Genomic DNA, 25,665 nt, shown 5'->3' on the forward strand with positions numbered 1-25,665 from the left:
CCCCGTTTGCAGGTGAGAATGGAACTGCCCTAGTGGAGTAGTAACATCAGTGACATCAGGCCCAGGGACTTTGTCTTGGTAAATGAAATGGAGTCTACTAGGTGGATGGGTGTGTTTCTATCTGATCATCAGTCTGGAATAGTGAGTTTGGGTTCCTGTATCTACTCGTTTTTTTTTTTTTTTTTTCTTGAGGTTTCTTCAGTCCCAGCAAAGAATGCTGTTACTCCACCTGTTTTTGTGGGCTCTGGGCCTGCAGTCACTGGATTGGACTCAAGTTTAGCAGTGGCACTGCCCATGCCCGCAGTCACTGAGTCAAGCAGCCCACTCTGGTTGATTCTGGAACACCAGCTGGCGAGCTGTTTCTCCAGTGACTTCTTTGACTTACCATGATATAGGAGGCATTGATGTAGTCCGTGCCTTCTCCACTCAGGGACGAAATGCCGACCCTTGATCTCTCCACTGGAACACAGAACATTATCAGCAAACATAATCACAGCACTGTAGTGTTCTTTCTCTCCCTCTCAAGACAAATATAGCGGCATTTCTTAAGATGAGAGTCTTTGACTTCAAGCTAGTTTTTCTATACATTTTATATTTTTAGATGAGACTTCAAGGGTTTGTTTATAAATTGCTTTTTTAACAGCTACATATTGAGTATGATTAGAAAAATCTGAGTGAACAGTATTTATTCCAAGGTATAAATGTTGCCAAATTGCCTACAATGCTTTCTAGTGTCAAAAAAAAAAAAAAAGCCATTATTTTGGGACCAGCAGATGGAGTAATAGTTATGTTGCTGGACTCCCACATGACTGACCATGGTTCGAGTCCCAGATCCAGCAGCTTGAAACTCATGCCAGGTGTGTGTGTGTGCATGTCCAAAATCAGATCCAGCAGCTTGAAACTCATGCTGGGCATGTGTGAGTGCATGTCCAAAATCCCAAGAGAAGAATGGAGGAGAAGGGATTGTGGCATGGGTTTCCCCACTTGGAGATGGGGGGGGGGTGATTTCTTGCCTTCTGTCTCTCTCTCTCTGTTTCTTCTATAGCAAAAATCTCTCAAAAAAAGGTTATTTTTTTTGAGATTCAACAAAACTTACCCGGGATGATGGAAGAGGCTCTGTTCTTTTCCCTATTGCATTGCTTTAGGGCCGTAGAATAGTCACTTTGCTGTATATTTGATTGACTCAGGAGCTAAGTGAGGGAGTTGAGGGAAAACACCAATTATTTCACTTAAGTCACCCAGACACCACATATACACACAAGCTCACATGCAGCACAACCCAAATGGGATACTGACTATAAATCCATTTGATTTATTTTCTGAGAATTTCTTGAACGAAATCTGTTTCAGGGAACTCCCTGGAACATCTTCATTATAGACCAGGGCAGTTGGAAGCAGCAGAGAAATCTACAGTTTGACTTTTAGCCTCAGCTTCCTCTACAGATGTGTACCGTCCATTTTTTTCTGCTTAAATCTCACACAGAAGTGCGAGAAGGTAAATTGCATTGTGTGTGTGTGTGTGTGTGTGTGTGTGTGTGAGCGTGTGAATGCAAGCGTGTGTATTCGTGTGTGTGTAGACAGTGAGTTAGATTTTATTCATTTCTTTGAACTGTTACTAAGTAATCTACTACATGAATAATCTACATTCTACTTATCTTCTCTCCAACTAGTGAATGTTTGGGTTATTTCCAATGCTTGTTACTAGTATTTTTATTTATTTTTTCGATGTTTTGATATCTTAAATTTTGTGGTAATTAATATCACTGGAATATTTCTTAATATGCACACATGTGAGGGTTTCTATAAAGAATTAGGAGCCATCAGTGTTTTAAGGTTTTTTGCCATAAGGTTAGTGCGCTTGCCAGAGAGACAGAGGCAGTGCGAGGAAAAGTGAGAAATAATCCTGCTCCCTCAGGGTGGGTGGCCACACTGCAATGCCTTTTCCTCCATCCTCCTTTCTGGATTTTGGGCGCACACACACATGCACCTGGTGTGATTTTCAAGCTTTCGGGTCTGGGGCTTGAACTGCAGTTGGCTACATGGAAGTCTAGTGCTCTAACCACTATGCAACCTGATAGTCTGACGGGTGAAAAATGATATATCATTGTTTTGATTTACATTTACTTAACTATGGTGAGACTATGAACTTGAGTGCTCAGTAGCTATTTAGATCTTTTCTATGATGACTGATTTTTCATATTTTACTTCATTGCCACTTATTAAATCATAGGGGTTCTTGATGTCATAATGCAAATCTATGGTCTGTTTAAAAAGCGACAAATGGTTTTTCTCTTTAATCAGACAGAGATATGTGGCTAGTTTAATATTATTTTTTTAAAAGATCTGCAAATTATGGGCCAGCAGGTGGCATGGAGGTTAAGGGAACTGGATCCCACAAAGCTGATTGCATAGTTCAAGTCCCAGACTCGGTGACTTAAAAATCACATGAGGAACACGTGCATGTATGTTCAAAATCCTGAGAAGAGACTGGAGGAAAGGGATTGGGACATGGCCATCCCCCCCTATGGGAGGGGTGATTCTGAGAGGGTGATTTCTTACTTTCCCTCTTCCTGTCTCTGTCTCCCTCTTGTGAGTACACATGACCTTTCTCATACAAAAAACATACAAAAAAAAAGTTCTGTCAATTATGTCTTTACTTAAAAAAATCCTTCTTTACCCTGAAGTCAGCAAAAGTTACTCTCCAACATTTTCTTAGAATATTAGGCTGTGATGAAAGTCATGATGCATTTTTGCATAGAGAAACACAGAAACATACCTCATGACTTTCTCGATGACCTAATAGTTATAAAGCTTGGTTTCACCTTTCGATGTTTAATCTATCTTGAACATTTCAATTTTTGAGGTGTAGTAGAGAGAACTAATTTTACTTCTTTATCCAGGTGGGGATTTCTCAGTGCCATTTGATGATATGCCTTCCCTGACTAACCTGTGATGTTTCTACCACATAACAGACTTTCTCCTTTGTGTATTTCCTCTGCTGGTCGGTTTTGCAGTGTTACCTCACATGATGTCTTTCATATATATGCAACAGATTCCTATTCCTTACTTTTATCTTTTTCAGCATAGGTTGGGTGTTTCGAGTTCTTTACTTTTCCATGTTAGATTAAAATCTGTTTCTCATTTTCCATGAATTGTCCAGCTAGAAATGTACTTGATACCACATTGACTTTTGTGCTCAATTTAAACAGAATAAAGATCTTAACAATAATTCCATCCATTCAGATTTTATGTCTGTTTTTTTTTAAGTTTACTTATTTATTTCTTCCATAAAAGAGAGAAAGAGAGAGACAGAGAGAGAGAGACTGGAGAGACTGTCTACAACAACAGTCTAACATTTTTGGCACCAGGGACTGGTTTCACTGGCCATATCACTGATTTGACTTGCTGATATTTTAAATAGCGTTTTATTGGCCTACAAATTTCCTGTACTGTCCTACAGTTTGGGCACCAAAGTCATACAAGTCCCATAAAATAGTTGGGCTAGCTTTCAGCCTGGATGTTTCACTCTAAATTTTGGAATATTCTGTGTTTTAAAAATTTGGTAAATCTTGACATTAATTTATTCCAGACCTGGTCATATTTCTGAGGTAAATTTTGGGCAACTGGTTCATTTCTTTAATAGTAATTGGTCTGTTTGTTTGGACTTCTTTCCTTTTTTTTCTTCATTCTTCTTAACTGGTTGGACCAGATAAATACTTTAAAAATTGATTTATTTCTTCCCTGAGAGAAACAGAGAGAAGAGAAAATCCTCAACAGAATTCTGATGCTGCAATTCACCCCTAGTCTTCTGCCAGCCCCGGATCATGGGCATATGTACTCAGAGAGGTCTGGGGACTTGAACTAGGACTCTGTGTGTGAGATTGTCTTGGAGAATATTGCACCCTGTCTATCCCCTCTTACTTTTTTATAGACAGGGTCTTGCTATGATACAATCTTCCGGCTCCCTCTTCGAGTATCTGGGACAACATTTGGGCTTTTAGAATAGAGTACCAAACCCAGGCCATCTTTGTGGCTTCAGCCCAGAGGAAACGACTACCGGTGTGTACTACCATAGCTAGGCTGGATTTTTAAATTTCTTTGAAAATGCATTTTGATTATTTTTTTTCTTCAAATTACTCATTTCATGTTGTTGTTTTTTGTTTTTGTTTTTGTTTTTTTTGAGAGAGATTTTTACTATAGGGCATGTGTGCTCTCTGGAAAGACAGAGAGAGAGAAAGCCAGAAATCACAGCCCAGGGGAGATGGCCATGCCACAATTTTTTCTCCTACATTCTCCTCTCAGGATTTTAAGCATGAATGCACATGCACCCAGCATGAGTTTCAAGCTGCCAGGTCTGGGACTTGAACTGTGGTCAGCCACATGGGACTCTAGCACCTTAACCACTATGATACCTGCCTGCCCTCATGTACATTTTTAAAATTTATTGTCACAAATATGTTCATAGTATGCTTTCATGTTTAGAAAAACATTTCTAAATTATAATTAACGTCCCCTTTTATCTTTTTTATTATTTATTTGTCCATATTCTCCCCACCCTCCTCCATATAGACAGAGATTTGTCAATTGTTTACTGGGCAAACGAGAATTCTGTTGAAAATGGTCTGTAAATATCTGTAAAAAACTATTGTAACAACCTAACATTAATGTTCTACATTTCTTTATATGTTTCTGAAATCCAAATCGCATACTTCTTCAAAATTTCCCTAAAGCACAAAATGTGGTTAATGAGAAGGCAGAAAGCCTGAGGAAATTCACAGCAATCAACATCGTGTGTGTTGCAGTCCGGAGGGAAAAAAATTGCATAAGGAAAAAGTAGAAACAAAAGGTTTGTTAACTCCCTGGATTTTCCCAGGGTCCTCCAAATGCTTCCTGTATATTCTTTCTTATGTTTTTGACTATACTAATATACAGTGTATTCATGATGGGAAACTTCATTTTGGAAGCTGTAATGATATACAGTAATTAACTGTATTAGAAAAAGAAAGAAAGGAGAAAGAGAGAAAAAGAGAAAGAAAGAAATTGGCCCTCTTCCTCCAGCAATCCTGACAAGAAAGTATCACAGGGATAGTGGAGGGCAGAATAACATCGCCTCTGTTCCCATGGAAGACTGTGACTCTCTGGTCTTGGCTGGCAGTTCTGGGAACACCTGAATCCTGTTTTTTGATTTCTGTGCTTCCTGATTTCTAAAAGTCAGAGAGCCAGTATCGCCGGAGGTGCAGTACTGAACAAAACATGCTCTCCTCTCTGGTTTCCTGCCTGAGATGGGGTGAGTAGGAGAAACAGGGGTTGAAGGAGCTATTGTTCTGGTGTGGCCTATTCTAGTTCAGGGGTTTCAAGTGAGACACATTTTTTTTCCAAAGAGAAGTAGGAACAACCCGAGCCACAGCACTCATGTTCAAGTGGTCTGTGTGTGTGTGTGTTTGTAAGTCGAAAGAGTACTTATCCAGTCTGCATTACAAGTTGCGTCTGTTCATTCTGTTAAGCTCTGTGTCCTCCGTTCCTCGATTAAAGTCTACATTTATAAAAGTTAGTGTAGAAAAACGTTAGAACTTTTCCTCTTGCTAGTCAGAATTAAGTTTCTCCTTGAAACTTACCGCGTGGTGTCATCACCTTTTGTAAAGAACAAGGATGGTGAAAATATAAAGCCATTGTACCCACAGCACTCAACCTGTCCGTGTGGCCTTGTTGACTCAAATGAGAACACACAGGGACATTTACTTCTGCGGTGACATTGAGTGGCTTCTCTAAGGACTCACCTGGAATTGTTTCTCCAGCTTTGTTTTGCCTGTTGGTCCAGGAATGAGGAGCACATTAACATAGGCATGAATCTGACTATCCGGGACTTCAGTTTCTTTACTAAGTATGGCTTCAACCAGTGTGTCGTGAATGAAGACATATTGTTCCTGGCCAAACAACGACAATAAGGGACATTTCTTCAAGGTTTCCTCACATGTACCTAGGTACAAAAGTCGTACCTTCCATTGACAGACTGAGACACAGTTTTACAAAGTGTGGGGAAACTCACCAAACCAGCTTACCAGACCTGGTAGCGAGTCAGACAGAGGAACAGAGATGGCTAAGGAGAAACAACCTCTTCTTTTTGGTCACCTAGTTACTGTGCACTGACACTTGTAGGTAGGTGGCAGGAAGATCTGGGGAGGCCAAGGAATGTCCTCTCTGCCTATCCTTCAGGCCTGACATTTCTACAGTTTGCAGGACTTTCCTGACTTCTGTGCTTCTGGGGTCTGCTCTTCTGGCAACCCCAACGTTTAGCATGTCATATAATTTAGTTCTTTTTTTTTGAGAGTTTTTTTGCTATAGGGTGCGTGTGCTTGCCAGAAAGACAGAGACAGAGAGACAGAGAGACAGAAAGTGAGAAATCACCCCCTAGGGAGGATGGCCATGATGCAATCCCTTCTCCATTCTCCTCTCGGGATCTTGAGCACACATGCACACACGCCTGGTGTGAGTTTAAGCTACCGGGTCCGGGATTTGAACCGTGGTTGACTGCATGGGGGTCCAGCAACACAGCCACTATGCCAACCGCTGGTCTCAATTTAGTTCATTTTTATATAGAGATTTTTAAAATTTTATTAATTTACTTATTTATTTTTTAAGAGAGATTTGGCTATAGGGTGTGTGTGCTTGCTGGAGAGACAAAGAAAGACAGAGAGACAGAAAGTGAGAAATCACCTCACCCCCCCACCCCCCAGGAGAATGGCCACACCACAATCCCTTCTCTTCCATTCTCCTCTCAGGATTTTGGGCGCACACACACACACACTCACACACACACACACACGCCTGGCATGAATCTCAAGCTGCCGAGTCCAGAATTTGAATGGTGGTCACCTACATGAGAGTCCAGTGATGTAACCATTATGCCATCTGCTGGTCCCCACAGTTGTTTTGTAAGAGATATCTTTTTTTCTATAGGGCATATGTGATTGCTGGAGAGACAGAGAGAGAGAGAGAAACAGAAAGCAAAAAATCACCCCCTGGGGGTATGGCCATGCTGCAATCCCTTCTCTATTCTCCTCTTGGGACTTTGGGCATGCATGCACATGTGCCTGGGGTGAGTTTTAAGGTGCCAGGTCTGGGACTCGAACTGCAGTCAACTATGTGGGAGTCCAGCAACATAACCATTATGCCATCTGCCATCCCATTTTTATACAGACTTTTTAATAGTGCTTTTTTGTTTCATGTATGGGGCACTTCCATGATCTTTTCTGACCAGAATATTCTTTGACAGAAGAAAGGTTTTGTTTGTTTGTTTTTTAATTTTGAAAAGGCACATGTACTCACCAGACAGAGAGAGACGGAGAAAAAGAGAGAGAGAGAAAGGAAAAAGCAACACCACAGTTAGTCATGTGGAATCCAACTCCCTTTACCACTAGGGTATGGGCTGGCCCTTGATTTAATTTAAAACCCCTTTAGCCATATGCTTTCAGTTTTTTTCTAACTCCCACCCACAGTTTTCAAATTAAATTCGTTTTTATTTAGAAACAGTAAAAAGAAGATGCAAGTGTATAGTTTATCCTGTGTCATTTATAGGTGAAGTATAAGGGCCTAACAGGCGATGTAATTCAGGCATAATCCAGATTTTTAAAATAGATAAATGAATCCATTAATTCACTTTATATATGAATCACTTGAGGTTTTTGCTAGCAAAAAATCCATTAACTCCTTTTCTGGGTCTTCTTTGTTTCCAGTGTCATTTGAAAGGTAATCCCCTTTGTGGTCACTAGTTGGACAAGTTTATGTGGCACATCTGCAATTACTTGGTGTTATGTGTTTAATTGTGTCTCCCAAAAAGATATGTTAAGGTTCCAACCCTCCAGTACCTAGAATATAGCCTTATTTGTATTAATAGAGTTTGGGGTCAGCAGGTGACATAGTGGTTAAGGCACTGGACTCCCGCATAGCCAACTGTGGTTCGAGTTCCAGACCCAGTGGCTTGACTCACACAACGCACACACGTGTGTGTGTGTGTGTGTGTGTGTGTGTGTGCCCAAAGTCCTGAGAGAAGACTGGAGAAGAAGGGATGCAGCATGGCTATCTCCTTTCGGGAGTGATTTCTCACTTTCTGCCTCTCTTTCTCTCTAGCAAGCACATGCACCCTATAGCAAAAATCTCTCAAAAAAAATAAATTAAATTAAAAATAAATAAATAGGGTTGTTGTAGATATAACTAGTTACGATGAGATCACCTGGATTAGGATGGTTACTTGTATCCTTATAAGAAGAGAAAAATTTGTCAGAGACACAGAGAAGACAGCAGTGGGAAGACTGAGGCTGAAGTTGGATTTACATGGTCATAAGGCAAGGAAAGCATGGGCCTGTCAGAAGCTGGAAGAGGCAAGGGATGACCCTTCACTAGAGGGTTCAGAAGGAGCCTTTTTCTCAAGACATCTAGACTTCAGGACTGTGAGGCAATATATTTCAGTTGTTTTAAGTCACCTAGCTTGTAGTACTTTGTTAGGACCGTCCGAGGAAATGAATACATCTGTATTCCAGTAACGTTCTCCTATCTTAGGTGAATAAAGTTATCTTTTTAAAAATCATACCTCAGTTTGCACCAAATAATTTCTTTGTGAACGAATGTGCTTTAAGAAGCCAAATATATTGACAGTTCCTTCGTGCTGAATTTGTTGCAGCATACTGTCGAGCACAATGTATGTGCCTGTCCTTCCGACTCCAGCACTGAAGGGAACACAAAGACAGAAGAATGTCAACGTCAAGTATAAAAAAGTGAGAAAGTAGGTCACTACCGGCTGTCCTGTTGATTGAAAACAATTTCCTTCTCCCTGCAAATGGGCCACATTAATAAATGCAGGAACTGAAATCGTAAACAGTTTAGTAGTTAAGCACAATGCATGAAACCCCAAATTAAAAAGTTTCTTTTTAATTTTTAGTTTTTTTTGGGGGGGAGGTCATGCATGGGTAAAACTGCAAACTACCTGACAATTTATGTTAAAGATTTTTTTCTTTTCAAAAATCATATTGATTATTCATTACATATTATATAATACATAGATGATGTGTCAAAGCACAGCAAATAGACATTTAATCTGAGGAAAATAAAAGTATTGACTTCACCAAATGCTGACAAGAAAAGGTCCCTGGGTCTGCATTGCCAGATAGACATGTTTGTGAAGGTTTCCGCATTAATGGGAAAAAGAATTTGATAAAGCTTTCAGTTGAAAATATCGTTTCAGTGAAATGGTGAGGAATAAAGCATAACTTCAGTCCTTTCTAAAGGGCCATTATCTATCGACTTCTTCAAAGCCTCCACCAGAGGGACAGAATTCATAGGCAGAGATTCTTTTCAAATGTCCGACAAGTAGGAAGTGCTAGAGTGGAAAATTAGCACCTGCTCCGCACAAAAGCCTGGTCCTTCTCCATTTGCTCAGAAACAATTCCTGACCTTCAAAGCTATTTTTCTTACATCTTCCTGTTTTCCCCAGCTTATGGTCAAGCTAATAGAGAAAAAAAAAAAAAAAAAAAAAAAAAAAAAAAAAACTGAAGACAGGTCTCTCAAACTTTGTCTGAGGATAACTCTGAGATAGGTAATTAGAATGTGTCAGATAAACTGTATATCAAAGGAAAACACTTGCTTCTGTAAAAACACAGAAACTGCCTTGACAAAAATACAGCACATAAAAATGAATTTGATTTTTGTAGTCATAAAGCTTGGCGCAAAGCCAACACTTGGAAACTGTTACCTGTTGTATTATTTTTGCTGGAAAATATCAGGTTGAAAACGGCTAACATCCTATTTCTCTTTCTTTAAAACACTACTATTTCTATTTATCAACCGGTCTTTGAACTTAAAGTTCTCAAGCAACAATAAGTCAATAAAATATGCAATGTGATGTATTAGAAATACAAAGTGATTTGATTAAATACACATTAGAAAGAACTCAAGAAAATGAGACAGGGATTTTGGTCCTAAAGAGTTTAAAAATAAAGTTATTCTGCTATTTTCCCTCACTCTCTGTGGCTTTTGTTTCTCTCATGTAAACCTGGTATAAAAACTCCACAAGAGACTGTTAACCCTAGGAACAAGAGTTGTGTCTCAAGCATTCTTATCCTACAGTGTTATCTGTTGTAATAAACGTTTAACAACAAAAACACGGCTCCACCTGTCTCACGCATAATAGGTTGAAACCTTTTTCAGCAACCACATAGAACACTGAACATCAGAAAAATACCTGGTGCTTTGAAATATTCAGCCATCAAATTCTGAGACTGCCATGCTCATTTTCTAGTGAACACTACTTACGGCAGTGGGCCTATCATTTCCTCTCCCTCTCTTCATGAAATACTTTAAACCTTGGCAGAAAGTTCGTCCCACTGATATCCTTTGGGTTAGCAGAAACAACAGGATGGGTGAAGAAGCACATCTCGGAGACTCACCTGCAGTGGACAACCACAGGCCCCACTGCATGGCGCTTGGCGTGAGCTGCCTTTCTCACGAAGGTCAGCACAGGCAGGGAGTACTCTGGGACGCCCATGTCAGGCCACTGTGTGTAGTGATACTGGGTGACCACGCGCCCACTGGGTCTTCCTTTCTGGGAGCCCTGGAAGAGTTCAGACAGCTGGTGACAGTAATACACACACACACACACGCACACGCACATGCACACACACACACACACACACACACACACGGAGCCCATCGAGCTAGGCTACATTGTTTGGTAGAACACTAGACACACAAGATGTTGCTATAAAGGTACTTTTTTAGGTATGATTAACATTTAAGTCATTAGACTCCGTAAAGATGATTATCCTCTGTAATACGGAGAATCTCATCGAAATAGCTGAAGGCCTTAAGGGCAAAGGATGAGGTTTTCTGAAGTAGAAGGAATCTTCCTTAAGGTTGGAACACAGAACCCTGCCTGAATCCCCAACCTGTTTCCCTGATGAATTTTTCAAAATCATTTTAAATTAAGAAACATAAATGCCATGGTGTACAACATATGTTGAAATATGTATATATACATTATAGAGTGGCTGCATCAAGCAACTAACATATGCATTACCTTACAGCCTTATTTTCAAGGTGAGAAAACTTTAAATCTACAATCTTAGAAATTTTTAAGCATATAATATTTTGTTATTAACTGTAGTCACCATATCAAACAATAGATCTTTAGAACTTTTCCTCCCATCTAATTGAAATTTCATCTCCTTTGACCAACATTTCCCCAATCCCTTTAATACCCAGCCCTGGTTACCACTATTTTATTCTATGCTTCTATGAGTTTGCTGTTTTTTAGATTCTATATAAAAATGAGATGATTCACACTTGTCTTTTGTGCCTGGCTTCCTTCACTTAACATAATGTCTTCTAAGTTTACCCAAGTTAACAGGATGTCCTCTTTTTTTTTTTTTTAAGACTAAAGAATATTGTGTTTCATAGATATACCACATTTTCTTTGTCTATTCATCTTGATGGGATAGACACATGCCATTTGTTGACTCACCTTTTTGATTTTTGTGTTCCTTAGAGTAAAATTCCTCACAGTATAATAAGCAAGCACTTGAACACTCTTCTGATTGACCAGAAAGTTCCCATACTCCTCGCTCCCATCGGCAGGCCAGTACTGGTCACATTTTCTCTGTAAACGACAAGCAAAGATGCTATTTCTATATTTTTAATATAAAAGTCTGTGACTTCAGTAAAGGTTTGAGATGGTGACAGGTGGGACTTCTTAATTTTTAAAATACTTTCTTTCCTTTCTAAGTGATGGAAAGTTAGTCCTAGAGAAGACTAGAAATAAAAATCATAGAACTGAAAAGAGATTTAAGATGCTCTAGTCCACACTTGCCCCTTTCGGATGAGGAAAATGTGGCCAAATTTTAAAAGGTTATTTCTTTTTGAGAGAGAGAGAAAGGCAAGCACTCTCCACAGAGTCTCATACCACCATCACCCTCCTCCAGCAAGCCAGGACCGTGGGCTCGTGTGTTTAGCATGCACAGGCTGACCCGGGAGCCTAACCTGTGATCGGCCATAAGGACCTAGCATCACTGAGGAGAATCTCACTTCTGTTCCACAGAGCCAGCCCATCGTTACCACAGACCCAGGACTAAAATTCAAGTGCTCTGAGTTAAAATCTGTTTCATGCTACATTGTTTTTCAGTGAGTCCCATTTACCTTTCCTCATCATGTGAAGAATACATTTAAGTCTGCCTTATATAGCTGAATCTGAAAGTTTGGAAGATGTAGTAGCAGGGAGGGCAACCGTAGATACTAGAGCTAGTAAGAATAGGGATAATATGGGGGTGGGTCATAGAGGGAGGGAGGAGAACTGGGAAAGAAAAAGAACAGTACGGTTTAATTGACACAAAAATGAAAAGTTATTGGCTGATGGTAAAGTATGTGGTAATGTCTTTGTCTTGCCTGGTATACACCGTGTCTGTGTGGAAGAAGCAACGAAGCACACTGTAACGGTATAATGATTAAATGTAAACTAAATTAATTCATTTTAAAAAAGGAAAAATAGAAGCGGATAGCGAGACTCAGAGTGAAAATTTGTAATGTTAACAGTTTCTCTTTTGATGTCATACTGCCCAAAAAGGATTAGCCTTCATAACTTTTACTGCTCTCTAATGCCTTCTGTACTAAAATGAGTTCAAGGGCCTCTAATTGCTATTTCAGGTGTGATATAACAGATTAGCTACATACCCTTCCTTTTTCCACAAGGTTCGTTAGACAAGCAAAGATGCTATTTCTATATTTTTAATATAAAAGTCTGTGACTTCAGTAAAGGTTTGAGATGGTGACAGGTGGGACTTCTTAATTTTTAAAATACTTTCTTTCCTTTCTAAGTGATGGAAAGTTAGTCCTAGAGAAGACTAGAAATAAAAATCATAGAACTGAAAAGAGATTTAAGATGCTCTAGTCCACACTTGCCCCTTTCGGATGAGGAAAATGTGGCCAAATTTTAAAAGGTTATTTCTTTTTGAGAGAGAGAGAAAGGCAAGCACTCTCCACAGAGTCTCATACCACCATCACCCTCCTCCAGCAAGCCAGGACCGTGGGCTCGTGTGTTTAGCATGCACAGGCTGACCCGGGAGCCTAACCTGTGATCGGCCATAAGGACCTAGCATCACTGAGGAGAATCTCACTTCTGTTCCACAGAGCCAGCCCATCGTTACCACAGACCCAGGACTAAAATTCAAGTGCTCTGAGTTAAAATCTGTTTCATGCTACATTGTTTTTCAGTGAGTCCCATTTACCTTTCCTCATCATGTGAAGAATACATTTAAGTCTGCCTTATATAGCTGAATCTGAAAGTTTGGAAGATGTAGTAGCAGGGAGGGCAACCGTAGATACTAGAGCTAGTAAGAATAGGGATAATATGGGGGTGGGTCATAGAGGGAGGGAGGAGAACTGGGAAAGAAAAAGAACAGTACGGTTTAATTGACACAAAAATGAAAAGTTATTGGCTGATGGTAAAGTATGTGGTAATGTCTTTGTCTTGCCTGGTATACACCGTGTCTGTGTGGAAGAAGCAACGAAGCACACTGTAACGGTATAATGATTAAATGTAAACTAAATTAATTCATTTTAAAAAAGGAAAAATAGAAGCGGATAGCGAGACTCAGAGTGAAAATTTGTAATGTTAACAGTTTCTCTTTTGATGTCATACTGCCCAAAAAGGATTAGCCTTCATAACTTTTACTGCTCTCTAATGCCTTCTGTACTAAAATGAGTTCAAGGGCCTCTAATTGCTATTTCAGGTGTGATATAACAGATTAGCTACATACCCTTCCTTTTTCCACAAGGTTCGTTATCATTACAATGACTTCCACATTATGCTCCCATATCATTCTCCAGAAATCTTCAGCTGTGGATTTTAGGGGCCCTTGGGCAGCAATGTAAGCCTTTGGTCTATTGTAACCCTGAAGACAAAAAAAAAAAAAAAAGACACGTTTTTCATAACCGACTTATTTATTCAACTGTACAATACTTAATTTTTAAGGTCAACATACTTTTTCCATAAAAAGAACCCTAAAAATACTCCACAAAGCTAGAGAAACTTGATAGTGGGAAGAGATAGCAACTCTTCTTTTAATTATGATATTTGCAAAAAAAGAAAAAAGAAAAAGAAGTGTTCTGTTTGCTTTGACACAACCACAATTCTCTGCATCTTTAGTAAACATAGTAATTAAATGCATTTAATTACTATGTTTAAAATCTGGTCCTTAACTGTGCTGCTTTTCAATATATTTTAGGCAGTGGAGCTCGGTTACCTATGACAGTGAAGAAACCTCTGGAGGTGTGGCCTCCTTATTCTCTTAATGGTACTGAGCAAGACTGAGTGTGAATAGCTCGCTGTCAGTTAGTACCCAGGGTTAGACACACAAGATGCTTGACAAACCGAATAAGTCTGTCATTTATACAAAATGGAAACATCTTCCCTGATTTAGAGATAAGGAAACTGAAGGTCAGAAGAGTTAAGTGTCTTTCCAAGGTTCAACGGCAGGCCAGTGAAAAGCTAGGATTCAAAACCAGTACTGACTCCAAGGCCATATGTATTCTGACATACATATTACCTCCCCTGGAAGTATGAGGTGGTTGCCCAGAATAAACCCACTTTACAATATGTACTGTTTTTTTTTTTAAATTTTCTGGTAAGGATTTTGACATAAGGCACATGCGCTTGCTGGAGAGAGACATACAGAGACAATGAGAGAGAAAGTAAAAAATCATCTCTTGGGGGGATGGCCACACCGCAATCCTTTCTCCATCATTTTCTTCCTGGGATTTTGGGCACACACGCACACATGCTTGGCATGAGTTTCAAGCAGCCAGGTCTGGGACTTGAATTGAGGTCATCCATGTGGGAGTCCAGAGTCTTAACTACTGTGCCACCTACTGACCCCATGCCCTAACTTCTTTGACTTAAGGGTCCACACAGCATTAACCCAGAAGGAAGCTGGACTGTGATGTCAGTGTCGGAAACAACTGAGTTTCACTAATGTTCAGCAGATCACAATATACAAGTAAGCTGGTGAGTGGTCAATAATGTCTAGAGAGCTCTAGTAGGTCCCACAAAGTTGGGTACTGTGAGGAGTCCCCAAAATAATAAAGACTGAAAACTGATTTAATATTCGTATGTTTGTCTGCCTTTTACATCATAGGGATTTTTTCAATTAGGAAATATTATCTGTTCATGAATGTCAGTGTGCCAGGAAATTAAAAATAAGCCTGCCCTTGTCCCTCACAACGAAAAATTAATAAATCTATCTGAATACACACACTCCTTTCACCCCACATTGCCAACCTTAACTCTCTTCCTCACCTAGGACAGAAGACAAGTACAATAGCTTGAGTGATAGTCTTAAATCCCCTACTCATAAAATGTCTAAAAATAACTTGCTGTTGATTTTCACTTCTTATATATCAAATAAAATGTATTAAGTACTAGTTTGTACCATACAGTCAACTCAACCTAGTAGATTTTCCATGAAATTTTCAAGTAAAACATGCTTACATCAACATAATTGGCATTGATGTAATCGGTCAGTTTGCCATCTTTTTCAGCAAGTTGTGCAAGCTTAACCCTGCTGTGATCATCTGTAATAAAAAAGAAGACACTACTTTTCAGAATAAAAGTCATTTCAATCTACATATTTATAATATCTCACACAATTTAAATTGACATGCACACACAAACACATATTTACTTTAGTAGAATTTTGGGGGATACAGGAATGGCAAAGATAACAACAACATTATAGCAAGAATCTCTGTCCCTGGGAAATTTTCCAATGCAGTAGGTGAGAACAGGAAGGGGACATCCAGTGCCAAGAGAGATGAACAATATCAATGGGAATACGAAAGCAGAAATTATATTGGTTTGGGATGATAATAAAAGTTTCCATAGAGATTAAAACCTCAAGATGGTATTTAAAATTAATTTTTATTATTTATTTAATTTTATTTATTATTATTTTTTAATTTGATGAGAGAAAGAAAAGAGGGGGAGAGTGAGAAAGCAAGACAGCAAGTCTGGGACTCGAACTGCATTTGGCACCCCAACACCACACCATCTGCTGGCCTCTAGAATTTTTATTTATTTATTTTTTTATATTAGAGGGTACATGTGCCTGCATGGGTGAGAGAGAGAGAGAGAGAGTGCACGCACTCCTCCTCCACAATGATGCCTGGTCATGGTGTAATCCTTTTCTTCCAATTCTCCATCTCATCAGGATCTTTGAAATACATGAGACTAAAATCCCAGTTGGCCATGTGGGTATCCACTTTGCTGTGAGGTCAGCTCTTAGGTGGTTCTAGAAGATGGATACTGGAGCTATGAACAGTGGAGAGCCACTTAAGGAGAAAGAAGCATGGTGGACCTCAGACAGTGAAGGAAGGATCACAGCATAACACACTGAACAGGAGGCTAGTGGAGGAAGAGTAGAAGAAGAGAAGGAAGCAGGAGGGACCTGAGGAAGTTGCTGAGTAATTACAGTAACAGCCACTGCTGATGGAAGCAGGAGAGCGGTCATCCAAGCACAGAGGAGGGGAATCTAGCACTGCCAATCAAAAGGGGTGGAAAGTTATGGTAACTTATACTCGGAGTAACTCTGGAAATCCAGAAATCCACATATGTTGAAACAAGGAGTTTGGTTCTACAGAGAAAATACAGTTATTTGGAGGAGATGTCTACTGAACGAGGGAAGTATGGCTAGGAAGAAATTTAGCAGTTTCACTGGGGAGATTAGTATTCTTCTCAAGGATGAAGAAGTGAACACAGACTAAGTACTGGAATATCAATACTTCTTTGACAGCAACAGTTCACATTGGCACAGGAAGTACACATGAAAATGGAGACACAGCAACGGAAACACAGGTTGGTATTTTTGTATTTGGGTTTTAATAGTTTTAGGATTTCTGTGTGTTTTCTTCATCTCTAAAATAGGACTGTCATTATCTTGCTAGGTTGTTTAAGGGTTTAAATGAAATAATGTATTTACAGTGTCAAAATCATAGCAGGTGTTTAACAAATGTTAATCTCTGTCTCCTCCTTCTTTACCTAAAAGGTATTTTCAGCTGGTAGAGGGAAGTCTAACAATTTCACCCTGAGAGGCAACTAAGTTTTATGTGTAGCTAGAATAGTTGTTTCATTTGGGGAATATAAACGTGTAGCAGAGTCCTCTACTAAAAAATAAAAATTGATAGGGCCAGCAGGTGGCATGTGGTAAGATGCTGGACTCCCACATTGCCAACCGTCGTTGGAGTCCTGGACCTGGTGGTTTGAAAAACACGCTGGGCATAAAATCCCAGAAAGAGAATGGAGAAGAGATTGAGGAATGGCCCTTCCCCCTGGAAGTGATTTCTCACTTTCCCTCTCACAGTCTCTCTGTCTCTCTGTAGTGAGTACATGTGCCCTATCGCAAAAACCTAAAAAAAAAAAAAAAACAACTGGGGTCAGCGAGTGGAAGAGTGATTAAGGTCACAGAGCTGACTGTGGTTTAAGTCCTGGACTTGGTGGCTTGAAATTCATGCCATGTGTGTGTGTGTGCATAGCTAAAGTACCAAGAGGAGAATGTAGGAGAAGGGCTTGCAGCACAGTCATTCCCCCTGGGGTATGAGTCTTCTCTCTCTTGGTCTCTCCGTCTCTTCAGAAAGTGAGCATATCCCATAGTAAAAATCTCTCTCTCTCAAAAACAAAAAAAAAATAACAAAAAACAAAATGAAACATAAAACCCTTGAATAAATATATAAATAAGCAAACAAAAAATGTAGTAAATCATGAGGAAGAAAGCATCATCCATATAAGCTACTTAGGAAGACCTAATAAAGGAGAGGAGGGTGCAGCTCCATTGGCGTCAGCACTGGAATGGAACCGGTATTTACGTAACCTGGCTGTTAAAGCCATGCTCACACAAGCTACAGAGGCCACTGAATACATGAGGAAGGGTGTGAATAGTTTCTGTTTCTGTTTGGAGGTGGAAGGCAACATGAAAATGGAATTTACGAGATGGAGGAAAGTATAAAGGAAAATAAGAGGAAACAGATGTAAGCAGGAAGTGCTATTAGAAGATGAAAGATGGTAATTTCATAGGAAAAAATAAAACTGCATTAATAAAAAAACCCCAGATAGCTGCTCACTGAGGAGAAACGGAGAGAAAACACCAAAGGAAACACAGGAAAAGAAGTAATAAAAAGTGGAAATTCAACCAATCTAAGACCTCAAAGGGGGTGGGGGGAAAGCCAAGAAAGGAAGGGAATGGGTAAAGATAAAAGAGAGAAGAAACAGTCTAAAGAGAATCTCATCTGATAAGTAAATTCACGTAAAAGTAAGTAGATCTTCAGGAAAAGTAAAACCATGGGCTAAATAATAATAATAATAATAAAAAAAAAAAAACAGAAAAAGAGATGGACGATTGATGGGGTCTGAAGAAAGAACTGGATTCAAAGTTGAATACGTTTTGTTTAAAAGAAACAGTTGTTGGGGCTGGCAGGTGGCATGTGGTTAGAGATGCTGGATTCCCACTTAGCTGACCGTGGTTTAAGTCCTGAACCTGGTGGCTTGCTTTCTCACTTTCCCCTTGTCTCTCTGTCTCTCTCTGATGAAATTAAAACCAATAAAAACAAGTGGAAATAAATAAATAAATATTAAAAAAAAAAAAAAGAAACAGGTGTCATGAGCTCCAGAATGTATTTAAGTTGGAGTCACAGAATGCTACGTGTTATCTAACACAAGTCCTGCTCTATGCTATAAAGGTCTTCAAACAGTCACAGTCAGGTCTGCTGTAAGGTGACTTCGGGACACTGTTTAAACGCACAGCAATGACGATGACGATGAAGTCAGAGCGGAGTTATGGCTGTACTTACAGGCAACGATATTTATGTATCGGTTCTTGTGCTTGTTGTCGGGGTGGTTGGAGCTGTCTGCTGTAATACCTAAGTCAACAGTACAGCTCTGCACTTCCTGTAAAGAATTGCACGGAGGCCAGTTAACACATATTCTTTTAAACAAAGTGCCTTCAAATATAACAAAGGCAAAACAAACAAAATAATCTATCCAAAAAATGTTTTTTTTTTTTTTTTTTTTTTTTTTTTAGCATGTTAAAACTATTTCTGGCTAAAAGAAAATGCAGTGAAACAATGCCTTACCTGGTAAAACTCTTTCAGTGTCTAATGAGGGAATGAATGCCAAAAAAGTAAAGAAACCAAATTCCACAGCACACGACAAATGAGAAAAGAAAGTGTTCATATTAGGTTTACAATGGAAAACTATGATCATGCAATAAATACATTTGTCAAATATTAACAAAACAGAATGTTTCAAATTTTTTTTTTTTTTTTTTTTTTTAGCATAATACAACTATTTCTGGCTAAAAGAAAATGCAGTGAAACAATGCCTTACCTGGTAAAACTCTTTCAGTGTCTAATGAGGGAATGAATGCCAAAAAAGTAAAGAAACCAAATTCCACAGCACACGACAAATGAGAAAAGAAAGTGTTCATATTAGGTTTACAATGGAAAACTATGATCATGCAATAAATACATTTGTCAAATATTAACAAAACAGAATGTTTCAAACAGTTGCATGCAAATCAAAATGTCTAACAATTTGGAACCTTGAAATTATGTAAAAGAATAAAAAAGAAAACTTTTAAAAGGGGACAATGATGGAATAATATGAATTTTTAAAATGCAGATGACAAAAACCACATATTCCATGGTACATTTTTGTCATATTAGTCAGATTTACTAATATCCAACTCCAGATTTATTTGGCCACTATAGCACTATTTGAAACTCTGAGTTTGTAATTTGTCATTTTGAGTTTTTTTTCTTTTTTTTTTTTTAGTTATTTTGAAGAGTAAACAACTTCCTATTAGGTGGTTTGTAAACTGATTTAGGACTGTCAAAACATGTAAAATCTCAAAATTTTCTTATCATATACACTAAGTCATTTGGGGATAAAATTTAGATAGTATTAATTTCTTTATATTTAACTAGCATGTCTCTTGTTTGTTTAGATGTCCATATATACAGAAAACTTCTTTCAGCCAACTTTTTAGTAAAATGAATTAAAATGTTTTTCAGAGATGTTTTCTATCCTAATACATTCCTTTAGAATTTATAATTATTTAGTATTAGGATGGCAAAAGATGAACCTTATAATATCTGAGAATATTTATAACCCAAACATGGATCTGATTCATCACCAAACGGCCCAGTCTTTCTCCAAATAAGTTTTAAGCCCCTTTGCAACAAACCACTATGAACAATTAAAAACAATGTAATATGTGAACCACTTAAAAGGCATAGCATTATTAGTTATTATGCTAATTATTAAGTTAATGAAAAGTTTTCGTGAATCAGTCTGTGAGTTAAAAGGAATGGAATTAAGATAAAAGTTTCTGAGTAAAAACATGAGGTTATTTTATTAATTTAGTTATGGACTAAATAATATTCAAAATGATTTTATAGTTGTTAAAATCATGAATCGGATTTTGGGCATATGTTGTCCCCTACTTTTATCATAAGTTTTTCTATTTTTATGTTTTTTGTTTTAACATTTGGAAAATCAGACTCATTTTTGATATATTTTCTCTACTACAATGATTTTGTTTGATGTTAGCCTGGCAGTTTCTATCAGTGTGCACTGCAGTTAACAATGACTAACCAGTAACCTCTAGCTTAGAGTAACAAAAAATAATTTGATGTTTTCAATAAGTAATTCTATTTCTAACTCCTTTTTACTTAGCACTGCCTCACAGCACTTTCTTTTTCTATGTAGCTATGATTTAAATTTCTTTTATGATGAAACAAATTGGCCTTAATTATTTTTAATTCAGTGGAAATCTATCACAATTCACTTCTATTTCTGTAGGCTTCTTGAAGCTTTCTAATACTTAGCATCTTTCTTCTCTAATATCCTGGTTGATGTGACTCTTAGGAGGCAGTTTCTTTCTTTCTTTCTTTCTTTTTTTTTTTCGAGAGGTTTTCGCTATAGGGTGCGTGTGCTCGCCAGACAGAGAGAGACATAGAGACAGAAAGCGAGAAATCACCCCCCAGGGGGGATGGCCACACCGCAATCCCTTCTCCTCCATTCTCCTCTCGGGATCTTGGGCATGCAAGCACATGCGCCTGGCGTGAGTTCTAAGCCACCGGATCCGGGACGCGAACCACGGTTGACTACGTGGGAGTCCAGTGACATAGCCATTAGGCTAACTGCTGGTTCCCCAGGAGCCAGTTTCTAGGTGTGACAGGAGAGTGTGTCTGTGATCATGACCAGAGCTCACAGAAGTGCATAAAGCCAACATGATGCTTCCAAGGAAGGACATGGCCAAAGAGAATGCTGATGTTCACCTGCCCATTGACGGGTCTAATGGAAAGAGCACGAGTTTTGCAAACAGACCTGAGTTTGTAACCCATCTTTGCTATTTATCAGGTGCGTATTAATTTCAATGGAGTTTGATTTCACCAACAAGATGAATAGAAATAATAACAAACAACTCCCAGAGTTAGGCGAAGGTTAAACATGGACATACATAGTCTAATGACATATTAGGGGTTATTCACAAATTTGTGTGTGTGTGTTTCGTGTGTGTGTGTGTGGGGGGGGTGGTTATTGTGAACTTTGGGCTTCTTGTTCCCTATTTTGAGAAATTTTGCTTAACTGGTCGTTCTGTGGGCCAAGATTAATTTGCAGTTAATTTCTCTGCCCCTTCTAACTAAGGATAGTTTTTTTCTTCTAGTTTTTGTTTTTCCCCCTAAAGGGCACTTGTTTCACCAGAGAGATGCAGAGAGGAAAAGTAAAAAATTACCCATCGGGGGAATAACCACGCCAAAATCCCTTCTCCTCTATTCTTCTCTTGAGATTTTGGGCATATACACATGTGCACTCTGTGTGATTTTCAAGCTTCTGGGCCAGCGACTTGAACCATTGCCAGCCATGTGAGAATCCTGTGCCTTAACCACTACACCACCTGTTGTCTCCTATCTGAGTATTTTAACAGCATATCTCTGGGAAAAATTTTCACCGATTATGAATTTCAAATATTTTTTATAATGCATATTTTCTTGAGATGACTTTCACCTTGTATAGTAAAAGGGTTATCTAAATACTTTGCATTTACATTAGTGTAATACTTACAATTGAGGATTTGTATGTGTTTAGGCTGAAAAATCATGAAATTTAGTAGTTTAGTATAATTTATATAATTTAGAAAATTAAAAGGAATCAGTGTTACCAATGCAGAGTTAAAAAAAATAATACAAGAGAGATGTATTTTGTAAAAGACAATTAAGAATGTTTTTAATCTTTCCACTAGGACAACTGGGCTTTTAATATAAAAAGCTAATTTTCTAAATTATATGGTAACTACAACATATCTCCTAAACAGATAAGTAATTATGGAACTAATATTTTCACTAGAGATGAAAATGGTTTCAATGTCTTTAGGACAAGAAATAACCTACTGCTGAATCTTTTACATATACTACTTTGTAGACTACTTAAAACAGATGAAGTAAAAACATACCTCAAATTCTTCAGTAAACCCACTACTTGCATGTAAGTCTGCAACATGTTTTGGGAAGTGCTTTATTGGAATTGCTCCAACATCATCTAATTGGATAGAAAAACACATGTCAGAAAAGGATAATGTAATAGAAATGAATGCGCTTCTCCTTTATAAAGTGCCTTCTTCAAAAACAACTTTGTGAGGTTCAGTTACTTGGTGAATTCCAAGCAAACCTCAGAATTCAATTATTAAGCAACAATGTTCTATTTGCTTTACACTTATGATCAATCATAAACTGCATTTTAGAAATCTAATTTGATCAGAAATCTCTTTTCTATAAAGATAAAATAATTTGTTTTCTCTCTTTTAAACAATTGTGCCAGAGCATATGTGTGTTCCCTGGGGAGGGGAAGAGAGGGACAGAGAGAATTCCCCTATAGGGAATGGTCATGCCACAATCCCTACTCCTCCATTTCTCTCTCCTTTCAGGATGTTGGATATATACACACACATGCCTGGAGTGTTCTCAGGTCACTGGGTCTGAGACTCAAACTGTGACATCAACCATGTGGGATTCAACCACCATAACCACCATGCCATCACCTGGCTTAAGAATTTATTTTCAGTGTTAATTTATAAATACAATCAAAACCTTACTTCTTATTGATGGACTGCAAGTCTTTATAATCAACTTTCTTTCCTTTTTTTTTGTAGGGAGAGAGATTTTTGTTATAGAGCATGCGCACTTGCTGAAGAGACAGAAAGTGAGAAATCACCCCTAGGGGGGATAGTCATGCTCAATCCCTTCTCCTCCATTCTCCTCTCAGGACTTGAGGCATGCATGCATGCACACATACCCAGTGTGAGTTTCAAGCCACTGCAGCCAAACTGCAGTTGACTACATGGGAGTCTAGCAATGTAACCATTAATGCCATCTGCTGGTCCCATAACCAACTTTTTTTTTTTTTTTTTAAATAAGTGGGGGCTGCATGTAAATTCTGAGGAGAAACATGTAGAAAGAACATATTTCAATTTTACTGTCGACTAAACATAATATAGTTTAATTTCAGTTTAATAAAATTATACAGTTTAATGTCTTATGGTCAAATAGTCAGATGTTTACATTTAAAACATTTTTCCTTCTCTCTAAAAAATAGAAAACATGTCTATGCAAAATATTCACGAAGGATAATGTCAAAAGCCTTTGGGCTTTTACTCGACAAAATTTCAAGAATTCGAACTGAAAATACACTATGTAAACAAAGTCATTGAATTTGTTAATTAATTGTGAAGGGGCCAAATAATTTTAACTGGCTCTTTTTTTTTTTTTTTTTTCCTTTCTGTATAGACTTTCTTAGATTAAACGTATTACTAGTTCACAGTATGCAATTTCACAAGTGATTTCTCTGACAATTTATCATCAAACACATTTCACTAGAAACAGTTATGTACATCAACAGATGTTCAGCATTTAGGCCATTTAATATTTTTAAGCTTGTTACCAAGAATTTGTTGATTAAAAAAAAAATTAGAATCCATCTGTTCTCCCTGTTAGATGAGTGGACCTGAATACTGAAATTGAATTACCCAGTCAAGCTTAAGGAACACTAGACAAAGGTGTAATTCCACCTTCACACCTACAGAAAGATCTTGCATGGAAGTAGCTTTTATAATCACATAAGAAAATAGAAATAGTTTGTCACACCTAAACCATTAGTTCTAGTAAGTGTCCTTCAAAACCGTTGATATTACCCGGCCTGGCTCATCTCCTTGCAGTCAGATACTCCTTTTTTATTGACAGTCAGGTATGTTGGCAATTTCTTTTATAAACTCTTCTGCAAGTGGGACCAATGTAACTTCATTTTCTGATTTTAACGTGAAAATGTGCATGGGAGACTGAATCTTTGAGAGTTGAAGAAGTGTGATGAAGACTTACACACCCTTGATCGCTTCTGACATTCAAAACAGAGATTTTGGATATCCTAGACAAGATTCTGCTTTAAGTTATTTTATTTGTTAGTAACAAATGAGGTCGGGGCCAGTTAGCTGTGGGCTCACAGTGGTAACACAGTGCTTTGTGATGCTGAGTTTGTGTGGGAAGGTCCCAGGTTTGTGTGTGAGGTCTATCTGCGCCCACCAGTGGTACACAAGTTGCCAGTGATCCTGGCTGGGTGAGGCTGAGGGTATACCATGGCATACGGAACCTGTTGGGGGTGGCTGCCTCTCTGTCTGTCTCTGTCTTTCTCTCTCCTGAAAGGAACAGCTAGGTTTAAAAAACTATGTTCGGGGACCACCAGAGGGCATAACGGTTATGTTCCTGGATTCCCACTTAGTAGATCATGGTTGAATTCTGAACCCAGCAGCTTAACCTTCACGCTGGCATGTGTGTGTCTGTGCCTAAAATCCCAAAAGGAGAATGGAGGAGAAGGGAATGCGGCATGGACATCCCCCTGGGGGGTGATTTCTCACTTTCTGTTTCTCTGTTTCTTTCTCTCTGGCAAGCACACGTACCCTATAGCAAAAAACCCCTCTCTCTTAAAAACAAACAAACAAATAAACAAAAACTATGTTGAATTTTGGATAATATTAGAGTTAATATGCATACCCATGCTGACGGGGTATGTAGAAAAGATATGCCTAGAAAGGAAAGGAATCAAAATGCAACAGATAATTGAAAACTGTCAGTCTCAAAATTCTAAATATGTTAGTGAGAAATTGCATTATACTAAAATAAATGTACAGCATTTTAATATAAATTGGAAAAAAAGAAATAAGACAGCTGCGATTAAGACAGAGTTGATAAAAGATGAAAACAGCAAAACATTTCTGATTTCCGTGCTTCTAAAACATTAAATAAAATAAAAGTCTGTAATATGTATACTATAAATAAAAACATATAAACATAAAACAAAGAAAATGCTTCTCTTGATTTTTTTTTCTCTTTTTTAGTTATGAGATTTTAGAAGATGACATCACATAAAACTTGTGCCTCTGGCAACAGTAAGAGGGGTCTTCAAAACTTATGGAAAATACATACCATGAAAAAACAACTCATAGACTTCACCTTTGTTTTGCACCAAAATAAAGTCATACTGTAAACCCATTATTCCACAGACTTTTGAAGTCACTGTATGTGAAG

The 25,665-nt window shown here is 38.3% G+C and overlaps 1 protein-coding gene across 1 annotated transcript in view; it reads right to left on the reverse strand.

The window, feature by feature from the left end:
- PTPRZ1 (protein tyrosine phosphatase receptor type Z1) overlaps window positions 1-25,665 on the reverse strand; it is a 224,851-nt gene that overhangs the window by 17,201 nt on the left and 181,985 nt on the right. The window contains 11 exon segments of the mRNA XM_006149215.2: window positions 386-459; window positions 1,097-1,190; window positions 5,778-5,924; window positions 8,588-8,723; window positions 10,440-10,603; window positions 11,513-11,647; window positions 13,800-13,934; window positions 15,530-15,612; window positions 18,880-18,976; window positions 19,415-19,435; window positions 22,545-22,630. Coding sequence (XP_006149277.1) covers window positions 386-459; window positions 1,097-1,190; window positions 5,778-5,924; window positions 8,588-8,723; window positions 10,440-10,603; window positions 11,513-11,647; window positions 13,800-13,934; window positions 15,530-15,612; window positions 18,880-18,976; window positions 19,415-19,435; window positions 22,545-22,630 — 1,172 coding nt within the window.

This window comes from Tupaia chinensis, unplaced genomic scaffold, assembly GCF_000334495.1.
Source record: "Tupaia chinensis unplaced genomic scaffold, TupChi_1.0 Scaffold000257_1, whole genome shotgun sequence".
Taxonomy (NCBI): Eukaryota; Metazoa; Chordata; class Mammalia; order Scandentia; family Tupaiidae; genus Tupaia; species Tupaia belangeri.